At 47.9% G+C, this 24,883-nt stretch overlaps 1 protein-coding gene across 3 annotated transcripts in view; it reads left to right on the forward strand.

The window, feature by feature from the left end:
* The window catches only part of CNOT6L (CCR4-NOT transcription complex subunit 6 like), a 90,539-nt gene extending 71,564 nt beyond the window's left edge, over window positions 1-18,975 (forward strand). For all 3 annotated transcript variants that reach the window (XM_029073147.1, XM_029073148.1, XM_029073149.2), the window contains 4 exons: window positions 2,352-2,503; window positions 6,024-6,251; window positions 8,647-8,849; window positions 12,128-18,975. In XM_029073147.1, coding sequence (XP_028928980.1) covers window positions 2,352-2,503; window positions 6,024-6,251; window positions 8,647-8,849; window positions 12,128-12,340 — 796 coding nt within the window. In that variant the 3' untranslated portion in view covers window positions 12,341-18,975. The remainder of the gene's footprint in view (window positions 1-2,351; window positions 2,504-6,023; window positions 6,252-8,646; window positions 8,850-12,127) is intronic.
* Window positions 18,976-24,883: the final 5,908 nt, after the last annotated feature.

The raw sequence follows: 24,883 nt of genomic DNA on the forward strand, positions 1-24,883 counted from the left end.
GCCTTAGCTACCTGTGTTGGCTACCTGGAAGTCTCAGGCGAGGTGAGACACAGCTCATGAGAAACCGGCACAGCCCAACTCGGAACTGATCGGTCCAGGAGAGTGGGAAAGAAAGGTCTATACCTAACCCCAGTCAAGCAAAATCATATCGGTCACAGTCCCCGTCCCAGGTCGGACTTACACTCGCAATCCCCATTTCACAGATGAGGCCCAGAGAAGCGAAGTGACTTGTCCAAGATGACACAGCTTCCTTTCAGAAGATCTGGGGGCTGGGGATCCACTGCACCAGGAGGGATATTCCCTGGCTCCCCGAATCGACTAGGAACACAGGAACCATTTCTGGGCTTTACAGGGGTGGGGGACAGGAGGATGATTTGCATCTACCCTGTTGTTCCAGAAGCAGAGTAGCCTAGTGGAAAGAGCATGGGCCTGGGAGACAGAGGATATGGGTTCTAATCCCAGCTCTGCCACATGTCCGCTGTGTGCTCTTGGGCAAGTCACTTCACTTCTCTGTGCCTCAGTTACCTCACCTGGAAAATGGGGTTCAAGGCTGTGAGCCCCATATGGAACATGGACTTTGTCCAACCTGATGACCTTGCGTTTACCCCAGTGCTTAGAACAGTGCTTGGCACATAATAATGTTGGTATTTGTTAAGCGCTTACTATGTGCAGAGCACTGTTCGAAGTGCTGGGGTAGATACATAGTAAGCGCTTAAGAAATACCAAAGGTATTATCCCAGTCTATAAACTGGAGAGAGGGCAGTTGTAACACACTCGGAGGCCTAGTTTTCCAGCTGTGGCCATGAGGTTTGGAGGGTTGGAAGAGCGGACAAGAGTCCAGGTCTAAGGTCACCGGGCTCCGCCTTGAGAGGCCTCTGTGAGGGATTGCGGTAGCAAGCCCTGTAAGGGAAATGGTTTGGTGGCACAAAAGTGCTCTTCCAGTATAATTAACGGTCTTCCGTGACCTATTCGGAAATATTCCTGGACTTGGTCAAATTGGGCTTTGATGCATGGGCCACCTGGCAAAAATGAGGTTGCTCTGCAAACAGAGCAGTTTAATACAAACAAGTGTGGGGCTTTAAATGTCAGTCTTAAGTGTCCATGGCAAAGCCCCCAGAACAGATTCTGTTTAAACGTCTCATAGGAGCATATGTAAATGTCACACCAGTTAGACTTGGAACTTGGTATTGTACTGAGGATTTATATCCTTTTGCATTTTTGCTAGTTTTCTTAAAATGCCTCCTTTTAGGGCCTGTTTTTCAAGCATTAGATGAAAATCTTTGGGGGGGTATTTACTGAGCGCTTACTGTGAGCCGGGCACTGTACTAAGCGCATGGGAGAGCCCAGTACAACAGAGTTGCTAGACACATTCCCTGCCCACAAGGAGCTTACAGTCTAGAGGGGAGACAGGCATTAGTGTTAGTAAATAATTACGCTTCCGTGCGTATGTGTCGTACAGTCTTCTAGACTGTAAGCTCATTATGGGCAGAGAATATGTCTTTTCAAGCACTTAGTGGAGTGCCCTGCAAACAATAAGCATTCAACTTATTCTCAACCCATTCACTCTTTGCCACCCTTGAAATCTGGACCAGTCCTGATGTCACGGTATCTCCTGCTGCTCTCTTGTGAGAAAGTTTCCCCTTCTGTCTCCCCCAGCTCATGAGAAGCGCCATGACCTAGTGGATAAAGCACAGATCTGGGAGTCAGAAGGACCTGGGTTCTAATCCCAGCTCCACCACTGTCTGCAGTGTGACCCTGGGCAAATCAACTTCTCTGTGCCTCAGTTACCTCATCTGTAAAGTGGGATTAAGACTGCAAGCCCTATGTGGGACAGGGACTGTGTCCAATCCCATTATTTTGTGTCTACTACAGCACTTAGTACAGTGTCTGGCATATAGGAAGCATTTAAGAAATACCACAGTTATTAGTATTATGAGGAAAGGGGGAGGAAAGCGGCAGAAAGCGGCAGACTCCTCCCCACCAATGCTACTTTTATAATATTTCATGGTCTTCATCCAGGGCCAGAAGACGCAGGGGCTCCAAGGGCTTAAACCCAAGGCCTCTGGTTTACAGGGGCCTCAGACAACTCCCCAAACCTCACACCTCCTCTCAACCCTACCACCGGAACTGCTGCTGAGGGCATTTTGAAGATGATGTCTTTCCCAAAACGGCTGCAGCAAGGCAGCTCCTGTGGTGTGTCATTATGTCCCCCAAAATAGGTTTGGTAGAGAAAATGCAAGGAAAAAAACAGGTTTGAAAATGTTTTCTTCTGTAACGCTACAGGACTAGGTTAAGTAAACACTGCCTCCCATGCTCTCTAGATGAATAAAAATGATGATTTTACTCTTCAGATTTACGTTGGTGCAGAAGCACACAGTTGAATTTAACCAAGTGGCAATGGCCAACTCAGATGGATCAGAAGCTATGCTCAACAGAGTGATGACAAAGGATAACATTGGGGTGGCGGTGGTGTTAGAGGTCCACAAAGAACTGTTTGGAGCAGGTGAGTTCCCTTGACAACACCCTTAGTTCTCAAACCCCGGGGGAGCTGAACCCCCGAACCCTACCCCGAGACACAAGGGACCGCTGTCTGATGCCCACCTGAGGAGTCTGTCCTGACACTTAATTCAGTGCTCTCAACACAGAAAGAGCCTACTAAATGCAGTTACTATTAAAACTTGCCCCGTGTGATGAGTTGATTAGTTTAGAGGCCTTCTGGTAGACTGCATGAGATCCTAATAAGCAGGACGAGCGTTTTGAAAAATATTACGTAGTGCCGCTATTTTAGGATTGACTACGTAAACCTACACAATGGAGTGCTTTTTAATGCGCCTTTAAAAGGCTCTTGAAATAGGAAATGTTTTCAGCGGGCTGAATTTAGAAATCGGGATGACTGGGTCCCTCTCAAAAATCCCATTCTTTGTTCTTGCCTCAACCTTTTGTCTTTAAGGTTAAGTACTTGGCACTTTTCTTTCTCTCTCTCTCCCCACCCCTCGTTTTTTTTTTTTAAAGTTTTATGTCACCGTTGGCATTAAGGGTTGTAACCTTTACCTGAGTGGTGATTTTCTGCAACTAAACTGTGATTCTGCCTCAAAATGGGCTCTCTGAAAAAGTCGGGGCTCATTACCCAAGGCCGATAGGGATTAGCCAAGCCACTGGGTTCTTTCCTCCTTCCCCACTACCTGCCTATTTATTGCCCCACGCCAAGCCCCGTCTCGGAGAGATTAGGCAAAGACAGGTGGACTGCATCCTCTGGAAGATGCATCGATCCAGGTTCGTGACCCGGGGTGTTCTGTGAGAGCTGGCCTGTCAGGAGAAGTTGTTCTTGAGCTCCTTCATCGCTGTCAAACCATTTTAGAGATCTTAGCTGTTCGGGTTTCCCCATAGGGAGGGGAAAAGGAAAAAGACAGCAGATGTGAATGCTTATGCCTCTCTCATTGTTCAAGCTCCCATAAACACACGGGTAAATTTGGGTGTGAGGGCAGTGAACACGTGGGAAGAACTGGAGGTGGCCCTTCAGAGGATAGAGATGAGCGAGAATGGAGAGCTAGGGAAGACAGAGGGCTCTCTTTGAAATTAACAGTTCTGCCCAGGCTGCTGGCCAGATCCCAGAGCTTCACCCTTCTTCCGGTAGATAGTAATCTCCCAGAAGACTCTAAGAACAATAGACCTTTTGTACCTTGGGAAATGAAGTTCCCAGAAAAAGAGAGCTGCATGAATGAATGTGTCCCACGCTTCTGATCCCATTAGTTCAGTTCTTTGTCCTTTTTCATGATCAGACATTGTCCCCGTTCACCTGAAAAATGGATTTAAAAAAAATCTGCTGGGGGCTAATGTAATCGCTCCAGCCCCCTTGCCTTTTATGGTATTTGTTCATTCGTTCAGTCATATTTATTGAACATTTGCTGGGCACAGAGTTAAGCGCTGTGTACTGTTCAGCGCCTGTGATGTGTCAAGCACTGTTCTTTGTGCTGGGGTAGATCCAGGTTTACCACGTTGACACAGTCTCTGTCCCAGAGAGGACTCACATCTACATAAGAGTGAGATCAAGTAACAAATCCTCATTTTCCTTATGAGGAAACTGAAGCACAGAGAAATGAAGTGGTTTGCCCAGGGTCATGCAACAAGCAGTTGGCAGAGCCGGGATTAGAACTCATATCCTCTTGACTCCCAACCCGTGTTCTATTCACTAGACCGCCCTGCTTGTCCAGCCCCTTCTATCCCATATTCTTTTCAGAGATAATTGGGAATCTATTACCTGAACCCAGTAAGGGTGTTGGTTGCCTAACAGCGCTTACACACTTATCAACAGGGCCAAAGAGAGCACCCGAGGTAGAGAATTTCAGGGAAGAAAATCGCCACTTCTCCCCCTAATTTCCCAGGACCAGCTGCCTCTGGCCTCCTCTCCTACCAAAGCTAAGCCCTCTGTCCTCACTCCTTTATGCCTCGTCCCACCCCCAAATGCTTTTGACAGGGGCCATGGATTCATGATCTATAATCAGGCGCTATGATTAAGTTTCAAAGCTGAGCTGAGAAGACATCCACTTTCAGAGGATTTACATGGGTTTTTTTTCTACTTGCCATCTGTGCATCCTCTCTCCTAGACAGCTCTCTTTCCACGTAATGGTGTTTTTCTTCCTGGCGTGCTGAACCAAAAATCTTTGCAGACTTGAACTGCCTACCCCTCGTGTTTTTGGAGAAGCAAAGGCTGTACCTCTCAGCCAAGCTTCCCGTGGTGTGAACACCACTTCAGAGCTTTCAGTAGGGATGTGAGGCAGTACGGTAGTTGTGTGGGAGAGGCTGAAGGGACAGGCTGATTTGCTCCTCGTTCTCAGGGCGTTTAATATACTGTCGGAAGGGAGCGAACTTGTTTAGAGAACAAGGTGGAAAGAATTTTGGAAGGAATTTTCTCTCAGGTCCCCCCTAAGAGGACTGAATGGGCAGCTACTCCTGTAATCCTCCTATGTTGGGCTCTGCCATGTAGTTTTTTTCCGCTCTTCAACTTCCATATGCAGCAGAAAATGGTCAGTTGGCAAAAGAATATAAAAAGTCACGTTTTTATAGTACAGGGTATATACAGCACAAGCACAGGGTAAATACAAGATAATCATGTTGGATACAATCCATAACCCACATGGGGCTCACAGTCTGAAGCCCCATTTTACAGATGAGGAAACAGACACAAAGAAGTGAAGTGACTTGCCCAAGGTCTTATAGCAGGTGAGAGGTGGAGCTGGGATTAGAACCTGGGTCCTTCTGACTCGCAGGCCCATGCTCTATCCACTAGGCCATGCTGCTGCTGCTTTTCTTTTTCAATGGCCCAAGCTAGATTTGTTTGTTTTTGGTTTTTTTTTCCCCAGCTAAGGGAAGTTTTCATTTATATTTTCCTCCCAAAAGGAAGAATTAGTGTTTTTCCATCTTTGGTGTAATTACAGATGAGAACAAGAGGTCAAAATTACATCTTGTGAGCTTAATAAAACTCTGCCTGAGTCTCTTGAGAGCACTAGATTTAGAATCCAAGTCCTTACCCCGTTTCATGGACCATGAAACAAATTTGGGGAAATGGATCATTTCCCCCCTGCAACCCCTGCGTTAAACCGAAGGTCACCGTGACAGTCGAGCAAGTCTCGAGATTGTGCTTGGTGTAATGGCCTACAGAGAGAAATGCAGCAGAGCCAGGATGTTTCAGTTCAGTCATGCCCAGAAGGTTACAGGTTGGACTCATTTTTCAACCTTAAGATTTCCGAATAATAATTTGAAATAAAACAGCCCCACTCACTTAGATCCAGAACATTGTTCCCCAAAGTGATAGTTCAGGGTTAGAGTCCTCATTAACGCGGCCTGAAGCGAGGAAGATCGTACATAAAGAAAAGAAAAATGAGGCCCCGAATTTCATCATGCTCCTTGATGGTGGACATTTCGGACCCTAAGGCGCAGACCTGGGAGCGAGGGAAGTGCGTGGAGAGCTAAGACTCAAGTCTTTTATTTGTTTTTTTCCTTCTTTTTCTAATGATTTAATTCAGGTTTGAAACCCATTCAGGCTGCAGACAAACAGCTACTTATTGTGGCAAATGCCCACATGCACTGGGACCCGGAATATTCTGATGTGAAACTCATCCAGACTATGATGTTTGTCTCCGAAGTGAAAAACATCTTGGAGAAAGCCTCTAGCAGGCCCGGTAGCCCAACCACAGATCTTAACTCCATCCCGCTGGTGCTATGTGCAGATCTTAACTCATTGCCAGATTCAGGTATGTATCAGTGTTTATTTCACTCTAAATTGAGGGGGGGAGGGCAAGTGCTTACTTTCTTGTAGACTTGGGGTGGGGTAGTTTTTTTTGGGTATTTGTTAAACCAGACACTGTATTAAGCACTTGGATTCAAACTTCTCACACTGGACACAGTCCGTGTCCCACATGGGGCTCACGGTCTTACTCCCCATTTTACAGATGAGGCAACTGAGGAACGGAGGAGTTAAGTAACTTGCCCAAGTCACACAGCAGACACGTAGTTGAGCTGGGATTAGAACGTAGATCCTTCTCCCTGGGCCATGTTCTTCTCTTGTTAATAATAATAATGTTGGTATTAAGCGCTTACTATGTGCCGAGCACTGTTCTAAGCGCTGGGGTAGACACAGAGGAATCAGGTTGTCCCACGTGGGGCTCACAGTCTTCATCCCCATTTTACAGATGAGGGAACTGAGGCACCGAGAAGTGAAGTGACTTGCCCAAAGTCACACAGCTGACAAGTGGCCTAGCTGGGATTCAAACCCATGACCTCTGACTCTAAAGCCCGTGCTCTTTCCACTGAGCCACGCTGCTTCTCTGTTGAAGTCAGCTAGGTGTCTGGGGTGAGGCCAGCTTTTTAAACCTAACAACCTGTTGCTATGGTGAACACCTGGGTTAAATTTTCTGCAGCTGCCAAGGGCAATCAGGAATAGTCTCAGCGTTCCAGTACTTAAGTGTATCAACTTCATGCCCAAAGTGGTTTCATGAACATTATTTTCCAGGTCATTTATTTGAGATATTGGCTCTAAAACCTTGCATCTGATAAATAAAAAGGTAACCAGTCCTAGGTCTGTTGGCACTGTGTCTAAACAAAGAGTTTATTATCGAGCGAGAGGAACATGTGACCAAGTGCCATTTTAAAAAGTAGCCCGGGAATTGGGACCAGCGGCCAGGCCGAACAGTCACAGAAGACAGAGATCATCAAGGAAGCCCCAACCCAAGGAGGTGGAGGATTTAATCCATCTGCCAGTGCTATTTAATGAGCGCTTTATTATGTGCAGAGCACTGTACTAAGCCCTTAGGAGAGTTCAGAGGAGTTGAAAGATGCGATCACTTCCCACAGGGAGTTTACAGTCTAAAAGGGGAGGCAGACATTAAAAGAAATTAAAGGTAGGGGAAGCGACTGAGGATAGGAATCCACGCATTAGTTTTTGGGGGCTTAAGGGGTAGTGCATATCAAGTGCTTAGTGGGAACAGATCCAGTAAATACAAGGGGAAGGCAGGTAGGGAAGAGGAGGGCTTAAAGAAGCATAGAGAAGCAGCGTGGCTCAATGGAAAGAGCCCGGGCTTGGGAGTCACAGGTCATAGGTTCAAAACCCGGCTCTGCCACTTGGCAGCTGTGTGACTGTGGGGAAGTCACTTCACTTCTCTGGGCCTAGGTTCCCTCATCTGTAAAATGGGGATGAAGACTGTGAGCCTCACGTGGGATAACCTGATGACCCTGTATCTACTCCAGCGCTTAGAACAATGCTCTGCACATAGTAAGCGCTTAACAAATACCAACATTATTAAAGAAGACCTCTTGGAAGAGTTGTGATTTTTCGGAGGGCTTTGCAGGTGGATAGAGTGGTAGTTTCACTGGAGGCAGGGAGTGTGTCTCTTTATTATTATATTGCACTCAATAAATACAATTGAATGAATGGTCTGTTGACTATGAAAGTGGGGGGAATTCCAGGCCAGAGGGTGAATGGAGGCAAGGGGTCAGCGGCAGGATAGGTGAGATCAGGGTGCAGTGACATGCTGGGATTTGGGCCTGGGCTGTGCAACCAAGGAGACTGGAGGTTCCAAGGGAGCTGGACCGCTTGTGCCCTCTCTCTGCACTCAAGGATGATGGAGCCAGCAGACTGGATCATCCTGCTGCCCTTCACTTGGGCATTTGAAACGGGCAGAGGTCTTTGGCTTCTAGGCAGCAGTGAGCTTATGTAGGATCAAATGCATCAGGGATTGCACAGATGATCTTCACTTTGTTCCCTGCCCACCCCTAGTTGGTAGTCTGGTTAATAATAATTGGGGTATTAAACGCTTAATATGTGCCAAACCCTGTTCTAAGCACTGGGGTAGACACAAGGTACTCAGGTGGGACACAGTCCCTGTCCCACTTGGGGCTCACAGTCCTGACCCCCATTTTACAGGTGAGGTAACTGATGCACAGAGAAGTTGTGACTTTCCCCAGGTCACACAGCAGACATGTGGCAGAGCCGGGGATTAGAACCCACATCCTCTGACTCCCAGGCCCGGGCTCTTTCCACTAGGCCACATTGCCCTAAGACCTCCCCTTAGGCTAGAGCTCCTCTGAGAGATTGGGGCCACTTTGCCGAGACTAACGGGAGTCACCTCCTGGTCCTTCCTGCCCACCCAGGTGTCGTGGAATACTTGAGCAACGGGGGAGTGGCTGACAACCATAAGGACTTCAAGGAACTACGGTACAACGAGTGTCTTATGAACTTCAGCTGCAATGGAAAGAACGGAACCTCGGAAGGAAGAATCACGCACGGCTTCCAACTTAAGAGCGCCTATGAAAATAACTTGATGCCTTACACCAATTACACCTTTGATTTCAAAGTAAGCGGTGGGGTCACAGAGTTGGAATAAGTACCGTTTCCCAAGCCTGCATTTCCCCCACCCCGGTCGCTTCTAATGGCCTCTAGACCGAAAAAGCTCGTTGTGGGCGGGGAATGTGTCTGTTTATTGTTGTATGGCAGTCTCCCAAGCGCTTAGTACAGTGCTCTGTACACAGTATGCGCTCAATAAATTCGGATGAACGAATGAATGGCCAGAGAAGAGAGAGCAGGGCTGTGTCTTGCGGTAGCCGGGGGCAGGGCAAAGTTGGCCGGCAAAGCCCCTTTCCCTCCCTCGTAACCCAACGGAAGCAGCCGTGTGTGTTTTGGTTTTTGTTTTTTTAAATGGTATGTGTTAAATGTTTACTATATGCCCGCACTGTACTAAGCGCTGGTGTAGACATAAGATCGTCAGATTGGACGCAGTCCCCGTCCCACATGGGACTCAGTCTTAATCCCCATTTCGCAGATGAGAGAACTGCAGTGCTTACATCTTATTTGTTAATGAAAGGAGGTTTGGTTTTGGGTAGGAGTTTAGGGTTGAACTCGGGGAATTGAAAGGATTCCATTGGAGTTAAGTAATCGATTCATTCAGGCACTCAAAGACCAGGTGGTGGTGCCTTCCTTAGTGATAGCTTTCCTCGGTCCTACCCAAATCTAATGGAGTTGAGGCAGTGAGGCAAGCTTGTCCGTCCGGTGGCTGGATCTGGTGTATCAGTGCTGCTAGGATGGTAGCATTTTACCAGAAACTCCCTTGTCCAAACACCTTGAATGGATTGTATAGACCCACTGCCTCGGCTCCCATTCTCTCGACTCACTTCTTGTGTGGCCTGCTGCAATCTTTTTTTTTCCTCTCTCCACTGAAACCCCCTTCACCAGGGTCCGGACCCTCCTCTTAGCCAAGTCTAGTGGCTTCTCCTCCGTCCTAATCTTTCTTGACCTTGTGACTGCTGACCACTCTGGCCTGGATTTCGCCGCCCCTGTTAATCCCTGTTTCCCCTCTGAGCTCTCCGGCAGCTCCATCTCTGTCCCATTTGCTGGCCCTTCTGCCCCCTCGTCCCCTAGTTGTGGGTAGCCCACAAGGCTCTGTTCTGAGTCCCCTAACTCTTATCTCTTGACACTAGCTCTCTGCTCACAGGGCTCCAGGCAGATGGAGCTTCTAAGCAGATGATTTTCAAAGCTTCCTTCCACCGTCTCTTGCCTCCAGGACTTCCCCACAAGGATGGCCCGCCGGCACCTTGAACTCATTGTGGCTAAATTGGAATTCCTCCTCTTTCCTCCTAATTGTACTCCTCACTTTCTCAACACAGTCCCTCCACCCTCCCTACTGTACCAAAAGCTCATCATTCTGCTGTCGTTTTGGCTTCTTTCCCACCTTTTCATTCAACCCTGGTTCAAGCTCTTATCCCCCAACTAGACTACGGCATCAGCGTCCTTTGATCTCCCTGCCTTCTGTTTCTTCCCACTTTCGTTTGCTGTCCTCTTTCATATATTGTTATTCAGCACCTCTGCTCGCTTCTTCTGAGCTAACCTTATTCCAGTGTTTGGCTCTCAGCTCTCTTGCCTCTGACCTTTCCTCAGGCTCTTTCCTCTCTTGGACCTCCTTCAAATTGCCCAAGCCCCAGCTCTTCCCATTTTCAAAGCCCTCCTGAAATCCCACCTCCTCTGGGAAGCCCTCCCCAATTAACTTCCATCACCCTAGCTCACAGTTTTTTGCACATGCATTGAGGACGGACACTCACACACAAACGCGCGTACTCAGTGCTCTCCTTAGCCTTACATGCATATCTTTTCTCGATATTACAATTTATATCTTTATTTTTTCTCTTGCTCCCGCCATTTATAAGATCATTCCCATCAGCCTGTTTATCCAGCTAGATTGCAAAGTCCCTTGACAGCATATCCTTTCAAGCACTTAGAACAGTTGACCATACAAACATGAGGTGTTTGTTGTATGGTACTTGTTCAGTGCTTTCTATGTGTCAAACACTCTTCTAAGCAATTACACGGAGCTGACAGTATTAAGTTGGAGGGAGAAGAAGTATTGAATCCCCATTATATAATTGAGGAAACTGAGACACAGAGAAGTTGTGACTTGCCCAAAATAGCAAAGTAAGCAGTTGGCAGGGCTGGGATTAGAACCCAAGTCATCTGACTCCCAAGCCTTACTCTTTCCATTAGGCTACACTGCTTCTTGAGGTGGTCAATAAATGCTGTTGGAGTGATTAACATGACAGGGGCCCAGGGAGAGAGCAGGCCCTGGGAACTGTGAGCAGAATCACAGTATTAAATGTGGGGATGTGGGAAAGAGGCCTGGCCTTTCTCCCTCCACTGAAGCAGCAAGCCCTTTGAGTAGTCAGTCAATAAATACTATCAGTTGGGTGGAAAGCACTGTTCTGAGCACCTCCTCCTTCTCCTCTCCCCTCCCACCTCCCACCACCTTGCACCTCCCACCACCTTGCACCTCCTAACTTTGGGGAGGATTTTTAGCTAGACAAAACGAGGAGATAGAAAGCCTGCTCTTTATACTTCCGTCTGTCTCTCAAGCACCTGGTGCAAGGCTCTACACCGAGAGGGCATCATTCAGACCTGGGGGTGATCAGGGAGGCAGGCTGGGAGGTGAGGAGGGGGCAGAAGTCCTCAGAGAGCACTGTTGGTCTCTCTACTTCAGATGCCCAAAGGAAGAGTCCCGGCTCTCTATCCTTTACTACGACGGCCATAAGTACTGCTTACAAACACTAAATGCTTTGGTTCATTTTCTACCGGGCTGTTCATCCATGGCGGGTTTAGGTCGGAGCTGGGGGAGGGGGCATTATAACTTGGTTTGAGTTGGCCTCAGCTGCATCTTGTCGCGTGACCAATTTTGGATTCATGCTGAGGCCCAGCCCAACTCAGAAATTGCTATCTCTCTGCGTGCCGCCTTGGTTAAATACCCTGGAAAGCATTCAGTGAAAAACATTGATTGATCGATTGGATTGATTGCTCCTCTAGACTCTAAGCTCGTCGTGGGCAGGGAACGCGTCTACCAACTCTGTTGCATTAGAGTCTCCCAAGCGTTTAGTACAGCGCTCTGCACACAGTAAACGCTCAACAAATATTGATTGGTTGATTGGTAATCCCGGCTGCCTAGAGGATGTCAGAAATTTTGTTGTTGCTGTGTGTGTGTGTGTATGTGTGTGAGAGAGTGAGTATACATTGTGGAGTCTATTTTGCCTCTGTTGTGGTCTCACCAGCATTGTTTTGTTTTTTCCTCCGCTCTCCCATGTCCCCTCTTCCCCGCAGGGCGTGATTGACTACATTTTCTATTCTAAGACTCATATGAACGTGCTTGGCGTCCTGGGGCCTTTGGATCCTCAGTGGCTGGTTGAGAACAACATCACTGGATGCCCCCACCCGCATATCCCTTCAGACCACTTCTCACTGTTAACACAACTTGAACTTCACCCTCCGCCCTTGCCTCTGGTCAACGGGGTCCACCTACCCACTAGGAGGTAGTGGCATCCGACCCCTCGGCGGCGGGGGCGAGGGTGGGGGGCGGGGGGTTGGGGATCCGTTGCTATGGACCTGTACAGTTGTAAATCAAAGTATGTAGGAGTGAAGTATGGCCATCCCTACGCTGCTTCTCCAGGCTCCTTTCATTATGTGTTTGCCGTGAGATTGGTTTGCACATCTGGGCGTGTATCGGTGTCGTTTGGCGCTAGGGCCGGGGCCGAAGGGTGACTCCCATTCTGAGGTTTGCGTTGAGCCGGAGCTGGCCTTCTCAGAACCTCAGGAGGCCGCGGGCCTCACGGGTGAATCGGTAGGCCATCCGGCGGTCCCGATTTGTTCCTACGAAAACGAACGCGCTCTCAGAATTATAGCAGACGAGCCATCTGTGCTTTCTTATTTCTTTTTTTAAAGGAAATGTTTTAAAAACACACACACACACACACACACACCCCATGCGCGCACATGCTGAGCGAAAGGATGGAGGCGTAGGGAACCCCTTCTGGAATGTCCGTCTTTTCTCTACTCCAAATTGGTTTTTGCCCCCCTCGGCCCCCAGGTATCATTTTGCACATGAGCAAAGCACTTCCCCATCAGGCGGATTTTAAGTACCCGGGAGCAGGACCTCCCCACCGCGAGTTAAATCTGGAAACCAAAGACGGTAGCGCGAGAGCCCTCCGCCCCCAACAGCCACCCGCTCGGCCAGCCACTCTGGCATTTGCCTGCTTGGAAATCCCCTTAACATCCGCTCCCCCTTCCTTTTGAAGGGCGACTCCGGATCGTGAATCAACAGCACCGCTTAGCGGAACCCGCTCCCTACTCTGTGGGGGAGACCTAACCACTCAACCTCGGGTGTAGCTGCCCGGGTGTGGCAGTGGGGTCAAAAATCAGCCAACGCAAATGGCTGCGCTTCTCCCCTGGCCCCATCACCGTCTCCTGAGGAACTTTCCTCAAGGCGTCGCTGCCTGGTGGTTAGGTATCTCCGGTCAGAAAAGGGGGGAAAAGCAAGAACCATAATAGAAAAGGGAGAGGACACCCCCGACACACACACACACACACACACACTCTCTCTCTCTCTCCCCTCCAACCCACCCATCGGCCGGGACCGGGGAGAGGAAGCTGTGGAAATCGTCTAGCGCGCTTGGCTAAAAAAAAAAAACAAAACTGCTTTGGTATCTTTTGCGGGGAAGAGATTGGACGGGGTTGGAGCAGAAGTTGTTTAACAGCAGCCCTTGGGTTATTCAGTTCCTCGCCCTAGCTGCCAAATAGCCATCTTATGCTTTTAACGAGCTTTGTTTCTGTCGTCTGTCAGGGTTGAATTAAGAAGCCGCTGCTTCGTTCCCAACTGCTGCCGCTCTTTAGACGGGGCGGAGCCCTTGGTGGGCCGCTTCACCGGGCCGGTTGAAAACACCGGGCCGGGAGGCAGCCGTCGAAGTAATGCCATTTAATGATAGAAGTCAGTCGGCTGCTTGATGTTTAATTACGGCCCAGCAATAGGAAAAGGTCGTGTCTGTGTTTTTAAGTTTTTCTTTATTCTGCTTTTTTTTTTTTGCTGCTCTACAATTTTCCTAAAGTTTCTATTTCCAACTTTTCATGCACTTTACTGTTTCTAGTCTCGAAATGTGATATTTTTACTAGGCAAGGTTTTTTTTTCCATTATGTGGATGAAATTTAAAAAAGAATAATAGCTTATATTTGTGACTAAAGTAAGTTTAAATTATTTCATTAGTTTTAAATCCCAAGGCCCGAGCGGCCTCTTCTACGAAACTCGACATCACGGGCTGCTTCCGCCGGCCTTCGATGATGCCTTTTCCTCTGTCGTTTTTATACTGATTTCACCTAGAGGAAATCAGTCGGGCTGGCTAAGAGAACATTCCCTGGGTGGCTTTCTGGGGGATGTGGGTGGGTGGCGTCGAAGGGTCGGAAGGGTTACCGGTGTGATCCTTGGCGGACGGACTTGAGGAAGTTCGGACTCCCTTTCAAAAAGTGCCTGGGACTCCTGGGATCGATTGGACGCCAATGTAGCTGAATGAAGTTTGATGTAAATAAAATAGCGTGGGAAACATGACAGCACCAAAAAAAAAATCCTAAGAGAACAGATTTTTTCCTCCTGGTGGAGGCAGATCCCTTTTTATATACCTCAAGCATCCAACAGCTCGCCGCCCAAGTATATTGAGATTAACTTCACTATAGTACTGGAAAGTAGAATAGCATGAAAAACTTAATTTTGTGGACATTACCCTTTTTTTGTAATCAGCTACTGTATCGTTTTTTTTTTTCTTTTGATAAAAAGAAAACACCGTTTTGTTTTGGGTGGGTTTTCTGCTCTGGAGGTATATGCACTAACAGAACATTTTCCTCCTTTCATATACGCATGTTTAACTAGCAATGTGAGCAATATTTCCTACCATACTTCACTCCCAATATTTTTTGAGATGTTTGTATAAAATGGAATTTAAAGTTCACCTATGATTGTATATGAACCACAGAGGAGCCCATTTATTAATAAAAACTTTTTTAATAGCTAATTGTTGTGGGGGGAAATAATAAAACAATTGGGAAACATTGTAAACAGCTTAAGTTTTATTTTGTGTATAAAGGAGACACTGTTGCAAGGAGGTGTGTAATTGGGTTTTTCTCTGCTGCCAAATGCACTCTTCAAACCATCCATTATTCCTGTGTGATGATATATATATATACACATATATATATATATTTTTTTTTATGTGGTTTCGGTAGATGTCGGTAGCAACTCATGTTGAAGTGGGTCGTTGTGATGTATTTTGGATGGCACACAGTCACTTGGGGCACAGAAACCCAAACTTCATGTGCCCGGTCTCCCTTCAGTCTAAAACCCCACTCCTCCCTCTCTCCCTCTGTTCCTCTTGTAAAAGGAGTAGTATCTGCTTTGAGCTGCCAATTCAGGTGATCAGAAATGCTGCTCTCTCAGTCGTGTCCAGTTAACAGGCAGGCCGTTGGACGTTGGCACAGAGGAGCCGGAAGAGGAGAGAGGTGTCTGTTCTGTGGGAGCTCGGGATATGCTCATCGGTGCACCTGGGGCCGGGCCTCTTGAGAGGTAAAAGAAAATCCGTGCATTAAAATTGGGGCCTAGCGATGCAGCTGGAATTTTATATGTTGAAGTCTTCAAGTGAGACTTTAGAATCTCTCTCCCTCTCAAGTGCTCTTTGGAGGCATATTGATCGGAGAGGGAAAACCTGCTCTGTGCCAGGGAAACAGCCACCCGAGCTGTTTGGTATCAATGTCCGCCTCTTATCTTGACACCCTGTGATGGGGGACACTGCAGCATCCTCAGGACTGACAACTGGAAACCGTTCAAATCCACATACTGCTCCTTGCTCGTTGACTTTGTGTTCAAATACTGTGCCTGGTGTCAACTTTTAAGCAACAGCACTGCCTAAAAGCAAGCAGAGAAATGAATCCCATCACCATTATACAGGCAACTTTTTAGAATTCGATATAGTAACCTGTTGAAGATTTATGCGGTTTTATGTAAGAAAAAAACAAAGTTTTGTACAATGTAGCTGACTATTTTTGTTTCATTACTTTGATGTCAGGAGTATGAACATTTGATTACCACACGTCAAAGTCAGGTATGGCACAATGGGTTCTGAGACCAGCTTGCTTTCCCCGTTTGCCTTGTTCCAAGCTTTCTCCTTTTTAAATTCCTTTCCTGGCGTTCACAAGCAAAGGATTTCATTTCACCAGTAAGTGTCCTGTGGAAGTGGGTTTTTGAAACCACTCTGCTTTTTGGTGTTTTTAATTTCCCGAAATAGAAAGCCCCCTTTCCCGCTGGCTCCTACTTCTCAGGATCGTAAATTTGTCTGTTGTCACAAAAAGACAGCCAGGCCAATGAACGCGATTGAAGGATCACTTATGTGAGGTGGAAAACGATGGAAGCTGACCAATAGATTGTGTGCAACTTGAAAATTGTTTTTACCAATTGTATAGTACATCGCTAAATGGGTGAGAATTTTTCTATTGGCATTTAGAGGAATCGAAATATTGCTAAAATCCCTCGTGTGTCTCGTATTTCCAGAGGGGGTTGTTCAGGCGCTCGGGAAGGGGTGAGGGGAGTAAGCCACGGTGTTGCCACGTTCCAGAAACATCCGTCTCGTCATTCCGGCCTCTTTTTCCCAGCTCTCCAACTCTTCCATGGGACTTGGGTCACAAGGCTTTCCCGGCTGTTTGTTTCCCAAGTGGAAGATTTTCTTGGTCTTTGGGCATTCCCGTAAGTCAGTAAGGGATTTACACAAAGCCAGTCTGTGAAAATGTTTCAAAATGGCACAAACACACCCTCATACTCTCACTTAAACTTTTTCTTGAGGTGGGATTTTGCACACTTGCCTCTCCGGGAGCATTCTTTTGTGTTGATACTTTTGGTGGGGGTTGTCTAAGTCAAAGCCTTCGAATCTCGGGCTCCGGGAAGAGAACTGGGTGTTCTCCAGTGTCTGCCCACCTCCTAAGGGTGGCATCTCCTAGAGTCTTTATTGACCAGTGAAGTGAAATAAGAAGGATTCTGGTTCAAGTAGAGCTACTTAGGGAGAGGGAGGTGTTTTCATTTAGAAAACTTCAAGCACCAAACTTGCAAATTACAAATCGGCAAATGAATAAAGAATTTCTTCCGCACTATCGAATGATTTGCAAAATTTCCCTTATTTAAAAAAAAGTTCTTTTTGAATCTTGGGACTAAATAAGACTCTAAAAACAACCCCTCAGTAGTTTTTTTTCCTTGCTTATTTTCGTGACCCCAAAGTATTTAGAGAGGTTCTTCTAGGTCTTGGCTGTTTTTGTTGCTTTCCCTTCAGGGGTGGATTTTTCAGTTGAATTCTGGAGCCTTCAGAATGAAACAAGTGGATTCAAATTGCTGGTAGCCGCAAGCTAGGGTTCATTGGAACCAAAACTAAAATGTGTTATAAAAAAGCAGTTGGGATCGTTTTGCTTGGGCCAACGCTTTTTCTTAACAATGTTGTCAGGAAAGAAGTAAAGTGAGATCAATTAGTCCAGTGGTATTTGTTGAGCGCTTACTATAGGCAGAACACTGTACTAAGCATTTGAGTACATCTTTTTTCCAAATGAGTTAGCGAAGATGTCTAGGCCTGACACACACTCATCACCGCCCATGCTGTGAGAAGTGAGAAGCAGAGAAAGTCAGGAATAAATCTTGATCTGAGGTACGAGCAGTTGAAGGAATTCCACATTTTGCTGAAGGATCTGGTCGAAATCCTTCTGTTGGCTCTCGTTGTGAGGTGATGCGAGTCTTTTTCCCCCTTTTTCTTTTTTATTTTTAATGGTGTGTTCCGCGTTCCTCAGACTCCCAATAGGAGGCAGAGTGACTGTTGTCTCTAGGTCCTTGATTTAATCGTTTTCAAAATATAGAAAAATCCCCATTTCGGCATTTGTGTCTTGTCTCTATGCAGTAGATTCATGGCAACCTCTCGAGGTGTAGCATTATCGCTTTACTATTTGGGCTTTACTTTGATTTTTCCTTTATTAATTGCTGTTGGCCCCAGACCACTGAATAGAGGCAGTAACACCAGTGTTGGTGACGCAGACGTGTAGGGGGAGGTGAGCGGAGCGGTTCCCGTGAGGATGTGGCCATTAGCCGGGCCTGCCGGTCTCCCGTTCTAGCTTCCGGTGTGATCCGTTACAACCACCCAGCTCCAGGCGGATGCCAGTGATTTCTCTCACAAGCACGCCATTTTGATCCCAGTTACACATCCATTCTGTTGCCTGGAATGGAACGAGTTATTTTATTTGGATGCTCTGTGTTGGCTCTGCAGTGTTGTAAGTATGTTTAGCTAACAGTTGGAAAGCAAAGCACACAACACCTAAATTTAGAACTGAGCTAGCTTTTTTTTTTTAATGATGCTTCCAAAATATGTGCAAGTGTGCGTCCCCAAAGCAACTCTCTAAATGTATGATTTAGAAAGCTTGTTTAGTTTTAAAAGAAAAAAAACCTCAAAATTTAGCTGTCTTGTGGGGAAAAAAAAACCCCTTCTGTAGTAATCATTTGAAATGCTCTTTTTTCTTCCTTGAAAAAGAAATTCTGAGTAATGAAGTGCCATGCGATTACCACTTGCCGTGTTCATTCTGAGCAACTCACCAGTCTTTCCTGCTCAACGTCACCCCCGAGAGACAGTGTTTCCATTCTTTCCAACAGTCTTTCTCTCCGTGCGTCTCTGTCTATCTCTGTCTCTTTCTCTTTCTCCCTCTCGCTCTCTCTCTGACAAATTCACCAGCCGTTTTAGTTTTCTATTTATTAAAAATAACTGGTCGCCAAAGTCTGGAAACTCCTGACCACACCACTCATCTGAAATATTTTGCGCAGTATACACTGTACAACATGTGTGTGTCAGAGGGCACGCTTGGGTCTCGGCATTTTAAAAAATGTGAACAATGACTAAAGATAGCCCTGCCTTTGCAGTCTTGTGGCAGCGCAGAAAGGAGGTGCTGAAAAACTTTATGATGTCAGAGGACTAGATCCTGTTTTCTACTTTGGAGGTTGGGTACTGCTCACACATGATGTATAGGGCTAAATATCTGCTTGTTTCCTTGCACCCTTGTACTTCCCCTCTCCCACCTCCCTCCCCTTGTAGGCAATAAATGGCCATTTTGCAACTGCATCTTTCTGTCTCCATTTCTGAGTCTCTGCATCCATCTTCTCTGGAGGCTTCCGCTCTGCCGGACCCCCTCTAGCCGGGCGGAACTGAGGAGTGAGGCTGTTAAAGGTGAAAGCCGGGTTCTCTTGGCCTGGCCCGTTCCTGAATGGGGGTAGTGGCCCAATGGGAGGGGACCCCGGGAGGAAAAAGAGGGGACGTTCCACGTCCTCACCTGGCGATTGCCTCGTTTCAGCAGCTGAACCCCTCAGGGTTGGCTCTCCGCCTGGCTCCAGCAATCTGAATTATCAACGGAAGTGAAACTAAAGTTTGGCCTCCTTGGCCCTCCTTTCCATGTGCAGCTCACTATACCGAGCGCTTGTGAGAGTACAACACAACAGAGTTGGTAGACGCTACCCGTGCCCACGAGGAGCTGACAGTCTCTAGTCTAAGCACTCGGCTACCGGCCCTGGCCCTCAGCACTTATGTAATAATAATAAAATGTTGGTATTTGTTAAGCGCTTACTATGTGCAGAGCACTGTTCTAAGCGCTGGGGCAGATGCAGGGTAATCAGTTTGTCCCACGTGAGGCTCACAGATAATCCCCATTTTACAGATGAGGTAACTGAGGCACAGAGAAGTCAAGTGACTTGCCCATAGTCACACAACTGGCAAGTGGCAGAGCCGCGAGTCGAACCCATGACCTCTGATTCTGAAGCCCACGCTCTTTCCACTGAGCCACGCTGTACAGATCCTTATACTCAGTCTTCTACTTATTTGTATTTTTGAGTCTGTCTTCCCTGCTATGCTGAAAGCTCTCCGAGGGCAGGGGTTATGTCTACCAACGCTGTTGTATTATAGTCTCCCAAGCACCCTGCACTCACTAAGTGCTTAGTAAATTACACCAATCAATCGGGAAGGAGCATGGCTTAGTAGATAGAGCACTGGCCTGGGAATCGGAAGGATCTGGGTTGTATTTCCGGCTCCACCACTCGTCTGCTGGGTGACGTTGGACAAGTCACTTCACTTCTCTGTGCCTCAGTTACCTCATCTGTAAAATGGGAATTAAGACTGTGAATCCCTTGAGAAGCAGCGTGGCTCAGTGGAAAGAGCCTGGGCTTTGGAGTCAGAGCTCATGAGTTCGAATCCCAGCTCTGCCACCTGTCGGCTGTGTGACTCTGGACAAGTCACTTAACTTCTCTGTGCCTCAGTTACCTCATCTGTAAAATGAGGATGAAGACTGTGAGCCCCACGTGGGACAACCTGATTCCCCTGTGTCTACCCCAGCGCTTAGAACAGTGCTCTGCACATAGTAAGCGCTTAACAAATACCAACATCATTATTATTATTATTGTGGGGCATGGACTGTGGCCAACCTGATTGTATCTACCCAAGTGCCTGGCACATAGTAAGCACTTAAATACCATTAAAAAAAAATAATTGATCCATTGGCTCTGCCAACCCCTTCTCCCAAGGCCAGCCCTGGTGTTGGGTATTAGTTGGACAGGTGGGGGATGACTGAGGGGGTGTTGAGGGGCATCCGAACCCATTCCTGGTGGCATGTGGCTGGACTGGAGATTGCGGGGGGGAGGGGAGGTCGGGGGTGGCGAGAGACTGCTTGGCCGCTGGAATCTTCAGCTGTTCAATAGTAACAAGTGGGAGCGTCTCATCAGAAGAAAGTGCCCCGAACCATCGCCATAGAAATTGCTGCTTCAAAGAGCCGGGAGGCAGAAGCCACGAAGGACACTTTGGGATGCCGCCAATCCCTGAACCGGTATGTCCCACAGATGAGGCGACCCTGGACCTAGCTGTCATGTGAACCGGGCAGGGGGTGGGTCACGGCCGTGGCGGCTTGGCTAGAAGCTAACCTCACTTGCATCTATCACTATCTATCACTTGTGATTGCATCTATCTCGACGCCAACCTCTCGCCCACGCCCTATCTCCTGCCTGGAATGCCCTCCCTTTTCATTTTCAACAATTACTCTCCCGGCCTCCAAAGCCTTAATGAAGGCACATCTCCTCCAAGAGGCCTTCCCTGACTAAGCCCTCCTTTCCTCTTCTCCCACTCCCTTCTGCTTCATCCCGACTCGCTCCCTTTACTCATCCCCGCTCCCAGCCCCACAGCACTTCATACATATCTGTAATTTATATTAACGTCTGTCTTCCCCTTTAGACTATAAACTCACTGTGGGCAGGGAATGTCTGCTTACTGTTACATTGTACTCTCCCAAGCACTTAATACAGTTCTCTGCACGCAGTAAGTGCTCAATAAGTACGATTGACTGACTGAAATACCTCGGGCTGCCTGGGGCTCACCGCCTCATGACCCCGAGGGCCGGAAGAGACTCCACTCCAGCTCACCAGAACAGTTGTTCTTTCCATTTTAGGCTGTCGGGTGCTAAGTCCCTGCAGGGTCATGACTGTAGCCCTCCCAGATACCTGCCTCGATGCGACTGGGACTGACCAGCTGCTTCCCAGCTCCTTGGGGAGAGAGAACCTGCCCCTTGTCCCTGGTGAGTTCTGGGCCCAGATCCCAATCGTCTCTGAATATAAAGGAGGTGCCAATCCTCTTTGCCACGGAAACCTTCGAGAAAGCAGCGTGGCCTAGTGGAAAGAGCACAGGCCTGGGAGTCAGAAAAACCGGGTTCTAAGCCCGGCTCTGCCAATTACTGGCTATGTGACCTTGGGCAAGTCACTTCACTTCTCCATGTCTCACTTTCCTCAACAGTAAAATGGGGATTCGATGCCTGTTCTCCCTCCCACTTAAAGCTATGAGACCCAATTGGGACGGGGACTATCTGATCTAATTGATTTGTTATCTCTCCCCTTCTAGACTGTAAACTTGTTGTGGGCAGGGAATGTGTCTCTTATATTGTACTCTCCCAAGCGCTTAGTAGAGTACTCTGCACGCAATAAGCACTCAACAAATATGATTGACTACCCCTGCGCTTAGTACAGTGTTTGACCTATAGTAAGCACTTAACAAATACCATAAAACAAGCAAACTTCTAAACTCAAGTCCCAGCCCTACCCTTGGCCCGGGAAAAGTTCAGTTGCTCCTGACTTCCCACCCTCGGGAAAGTTGTTTATAAATGCAGAACTTCCTCTCCGGGAAGCCCAGAGCAGTGGGCAGTTGAGAGGCTTTTTTCCAATCTGTCTGGACAGAGCTGGGCTGGACATTGAGAGGTCATCTGGTCCAATCCTCTGCCTCCAAGCAGGAGAATGACTAAAACCACCCAGGCCAGAGGGTGGTCTATTGTTCTCAGGGATCTCCAGAGGTTTCAGCGGTCCGTTCTAGGGTAGTCGATCAAGGGTATTTATTGAGTGCTCACTATGTGCAGAGCACTATACTAAGTGCTTGGGAGAGGGGACAGACACATTCCCTACCCACAGTGTGCTCTTCCTCAGGCAGTCAGGGAGTCCTTCCTCCCGCTGAAATCTTTTCCTGCTTTATCAATAATAATAAAATAACGGCCCTCATGGAATTCTTACGATGTGCCTAAGCACTGGGGAAATACAAGTTAATCGTATCGGACACACCATGAGAAGAAGTGTGACCTAGTGGATAGAGGATGGTCCTGGGAGTCAGGAGGACATGGGTTCTAATCCCGGCTCCGCCACTGGCCAGCTGGGTGACTTTGGGCAAGTCACTTAACTTCTCTGTGCCTCAGTTACCTCATCCGTAAAATGCAGATTAAAACTGTGAGCCCCACGTGGGCCATCCTGATCAGCTTGTATCTCCATCATTTAGAACAGTGCTTTGCACATAGTAAACGCTCAACAAATACCACCATTATTATTAGCATCATTATTATTATTTAACTCCAGCTCTGCTGCTCGTGTTGTGTGGCCTTGGGTAAGTCACTTCCCTTCCTCCGTGACTCGTCTGTAAAAGTGGACTGCGTCCAACCTGATGAGCTTGTACCTACCCTAGTGGCTCAGTGGAAAGAGCACGGGCTTTGGAGTCCGAGATCATGGGTTCGAATCCCGGCTCTGCCACTTGTCAGCTGTGTGACTGTGGGCGAGTCACTTAACTTCTCTGTGCCTCAGTTCCCTCATCTGTAAAAGGGGGATGAAGACTGTGAGCCCCACGTGGGCCAACCTGATTCCCTTGTGTCTACCCCAGCGCTTAGAACAGTGCCTGGCACATAGTAAGCGCTTAACAAATGCCAACATTTACCCTAGTACGTAGCACAGTGCCTGGCACATGGTAAGCCCTTGACAAATACCATAAACCAAGGAATCAAACAAACCATCCCCACACACTGGTTCTAAGAGGGTGGTCGTTTTTATGGCAAGGCCGTGTGCGGTATCACAAATGTCCGCTAGATGGCAGGAGAGAGTAAGGACTAGGAAAGCCTGCAATCGAATGGAAAAAATGGTATTTAATAATAATAATAATGATAATGTTGGTATTTGTTAAGCGCTTACTATGTGCCGAGCACTGTTCTAAGCGCTGGGGGAGATACAGGGTAATCCGGTTGTCCCACGTGAGGCTCACAGTTAATTCCCATTTGACAGATGAGGTCACTGAGGCCCAGAGAAATAATAATGTTGGTATTTGTTAAGCGCTTACTATGTGCCGAGCACTGTTCTAAGCGCTGGGGTAGACATAGGGGAATCAGGTCGTCCCACGTGGGGCTCACAGTCTTAATCCCCATTTTACAGATGAGGGAACTGAGGCACAGAGAAGTTAAGTGACCTGCCCACAGTCACACAGCCGACAAGTGGCAGAGCTGGGATTCGAACTCATGAGCCCTGACTCCAAAGCCCGTGCTCTTTGAGAAGTGAAGTGACTTGCCCACAGTCACACAGCTGACAAGTGGCAGAGCCGGGAGTCGAACCCATGACCTCTGACTCCGAAGCCCGGGCTCTTTCCACTGAGCCGGAGCGCTTACTGTGTGCAGTGCACTCTACGAAGCGCTTGGGAGAGTACACTGTAACAGAGTGGGCAGACACGTTCCCTGACCACAACGGGACAGATTTGCACGGCGGATTTTCAAAGGTTTTTGGGAAGGAAATCCAATGCCCCCCTCCCTTCCCAGCCTGCTTTTTGGTAAGTCAGGCGATCAGTATTATTATGGTATTTGTTAAGCGCTTACTATGTGCCAAGCACTGTTCTAAGTACTGGGGTAGATACAAGGTAATCAGGTTGTCCCACATGGGGCTCACAGTCTCAATCCCCATTTTACAGATGCGGTAACTGAGGCCCAGAGAATAATAATAATAATGTAGATATTTGTTAAGCTCTTACTATGTGCGAGGCACTGTTCTACGTGCTGGGGTAGATACAAGGTAATCAGGTTGTCCCACATGGGGCTCACAGTCTTAATCCCCATTTCACAGATGCGGTAACAGGCTCAGAGAAGTGAAGTGGCTCGTCCAAGGTCACACAGCAGACAAGTGGCAGAGCCGGGATCAGAACCCACAGCCTTTGACTCCCAAGCCCATGCTCTTTCCACTAAGCCACGCTGCTTCTCCTATTTGCTGTGCTTCCTGGCAGTTCCAATGTTTCCTGAAGGATCCTGCCCCACGGCAGATCCTTGAGGAGGGGCAAGACCTGGCGATGCCCAGCAGGGCGTGAGGTTGCCGTAGGGTAGGGAGGTAGTGGATGCCATGGCCCCCAGAGCCACCCAACTTGAGTGCTCAAATTTAGCTAAACACAGGAAGGTTTGGGGAAGCGTCCGGGGGCGCTTGGGGCAGGGGTAGCTGGGGACAAGGTCGGAAGGGGGAGGATAACAAAGCCCAGCACGTGAGAGGGAGGTCTCTGGAGGAGAGAGATGAGGCCCTGCCCAACGTGGAGGTGTAGGGGATCGGAGTGGGCTGTACCTCCAAATCCCATCCCTCTGCCCTCCAGTCTGGGATGAGCCCCCAAGCTTTCTCCCGCCCCTCTTCCCCCTTCCCCTTTCCCCTGGTGCTCCTGGACACCTCCC

Source organism: Ornithorhynchus anatinus, chromosome 10, assembly GCF_004115215.2.
Source record: "Ornithorhynchus anatinus isolate Pmale09 chromosome 10, mOrnAna1.pri.v4, whole genome shotgun sequence".
Lineage (NCBI taxonomy): Eukaryota > Metazoa > Chordata > Mammalia > Monotremata > Ornithorhynchidae > Ornithorhynchus > Ornithorhynchus anatinus.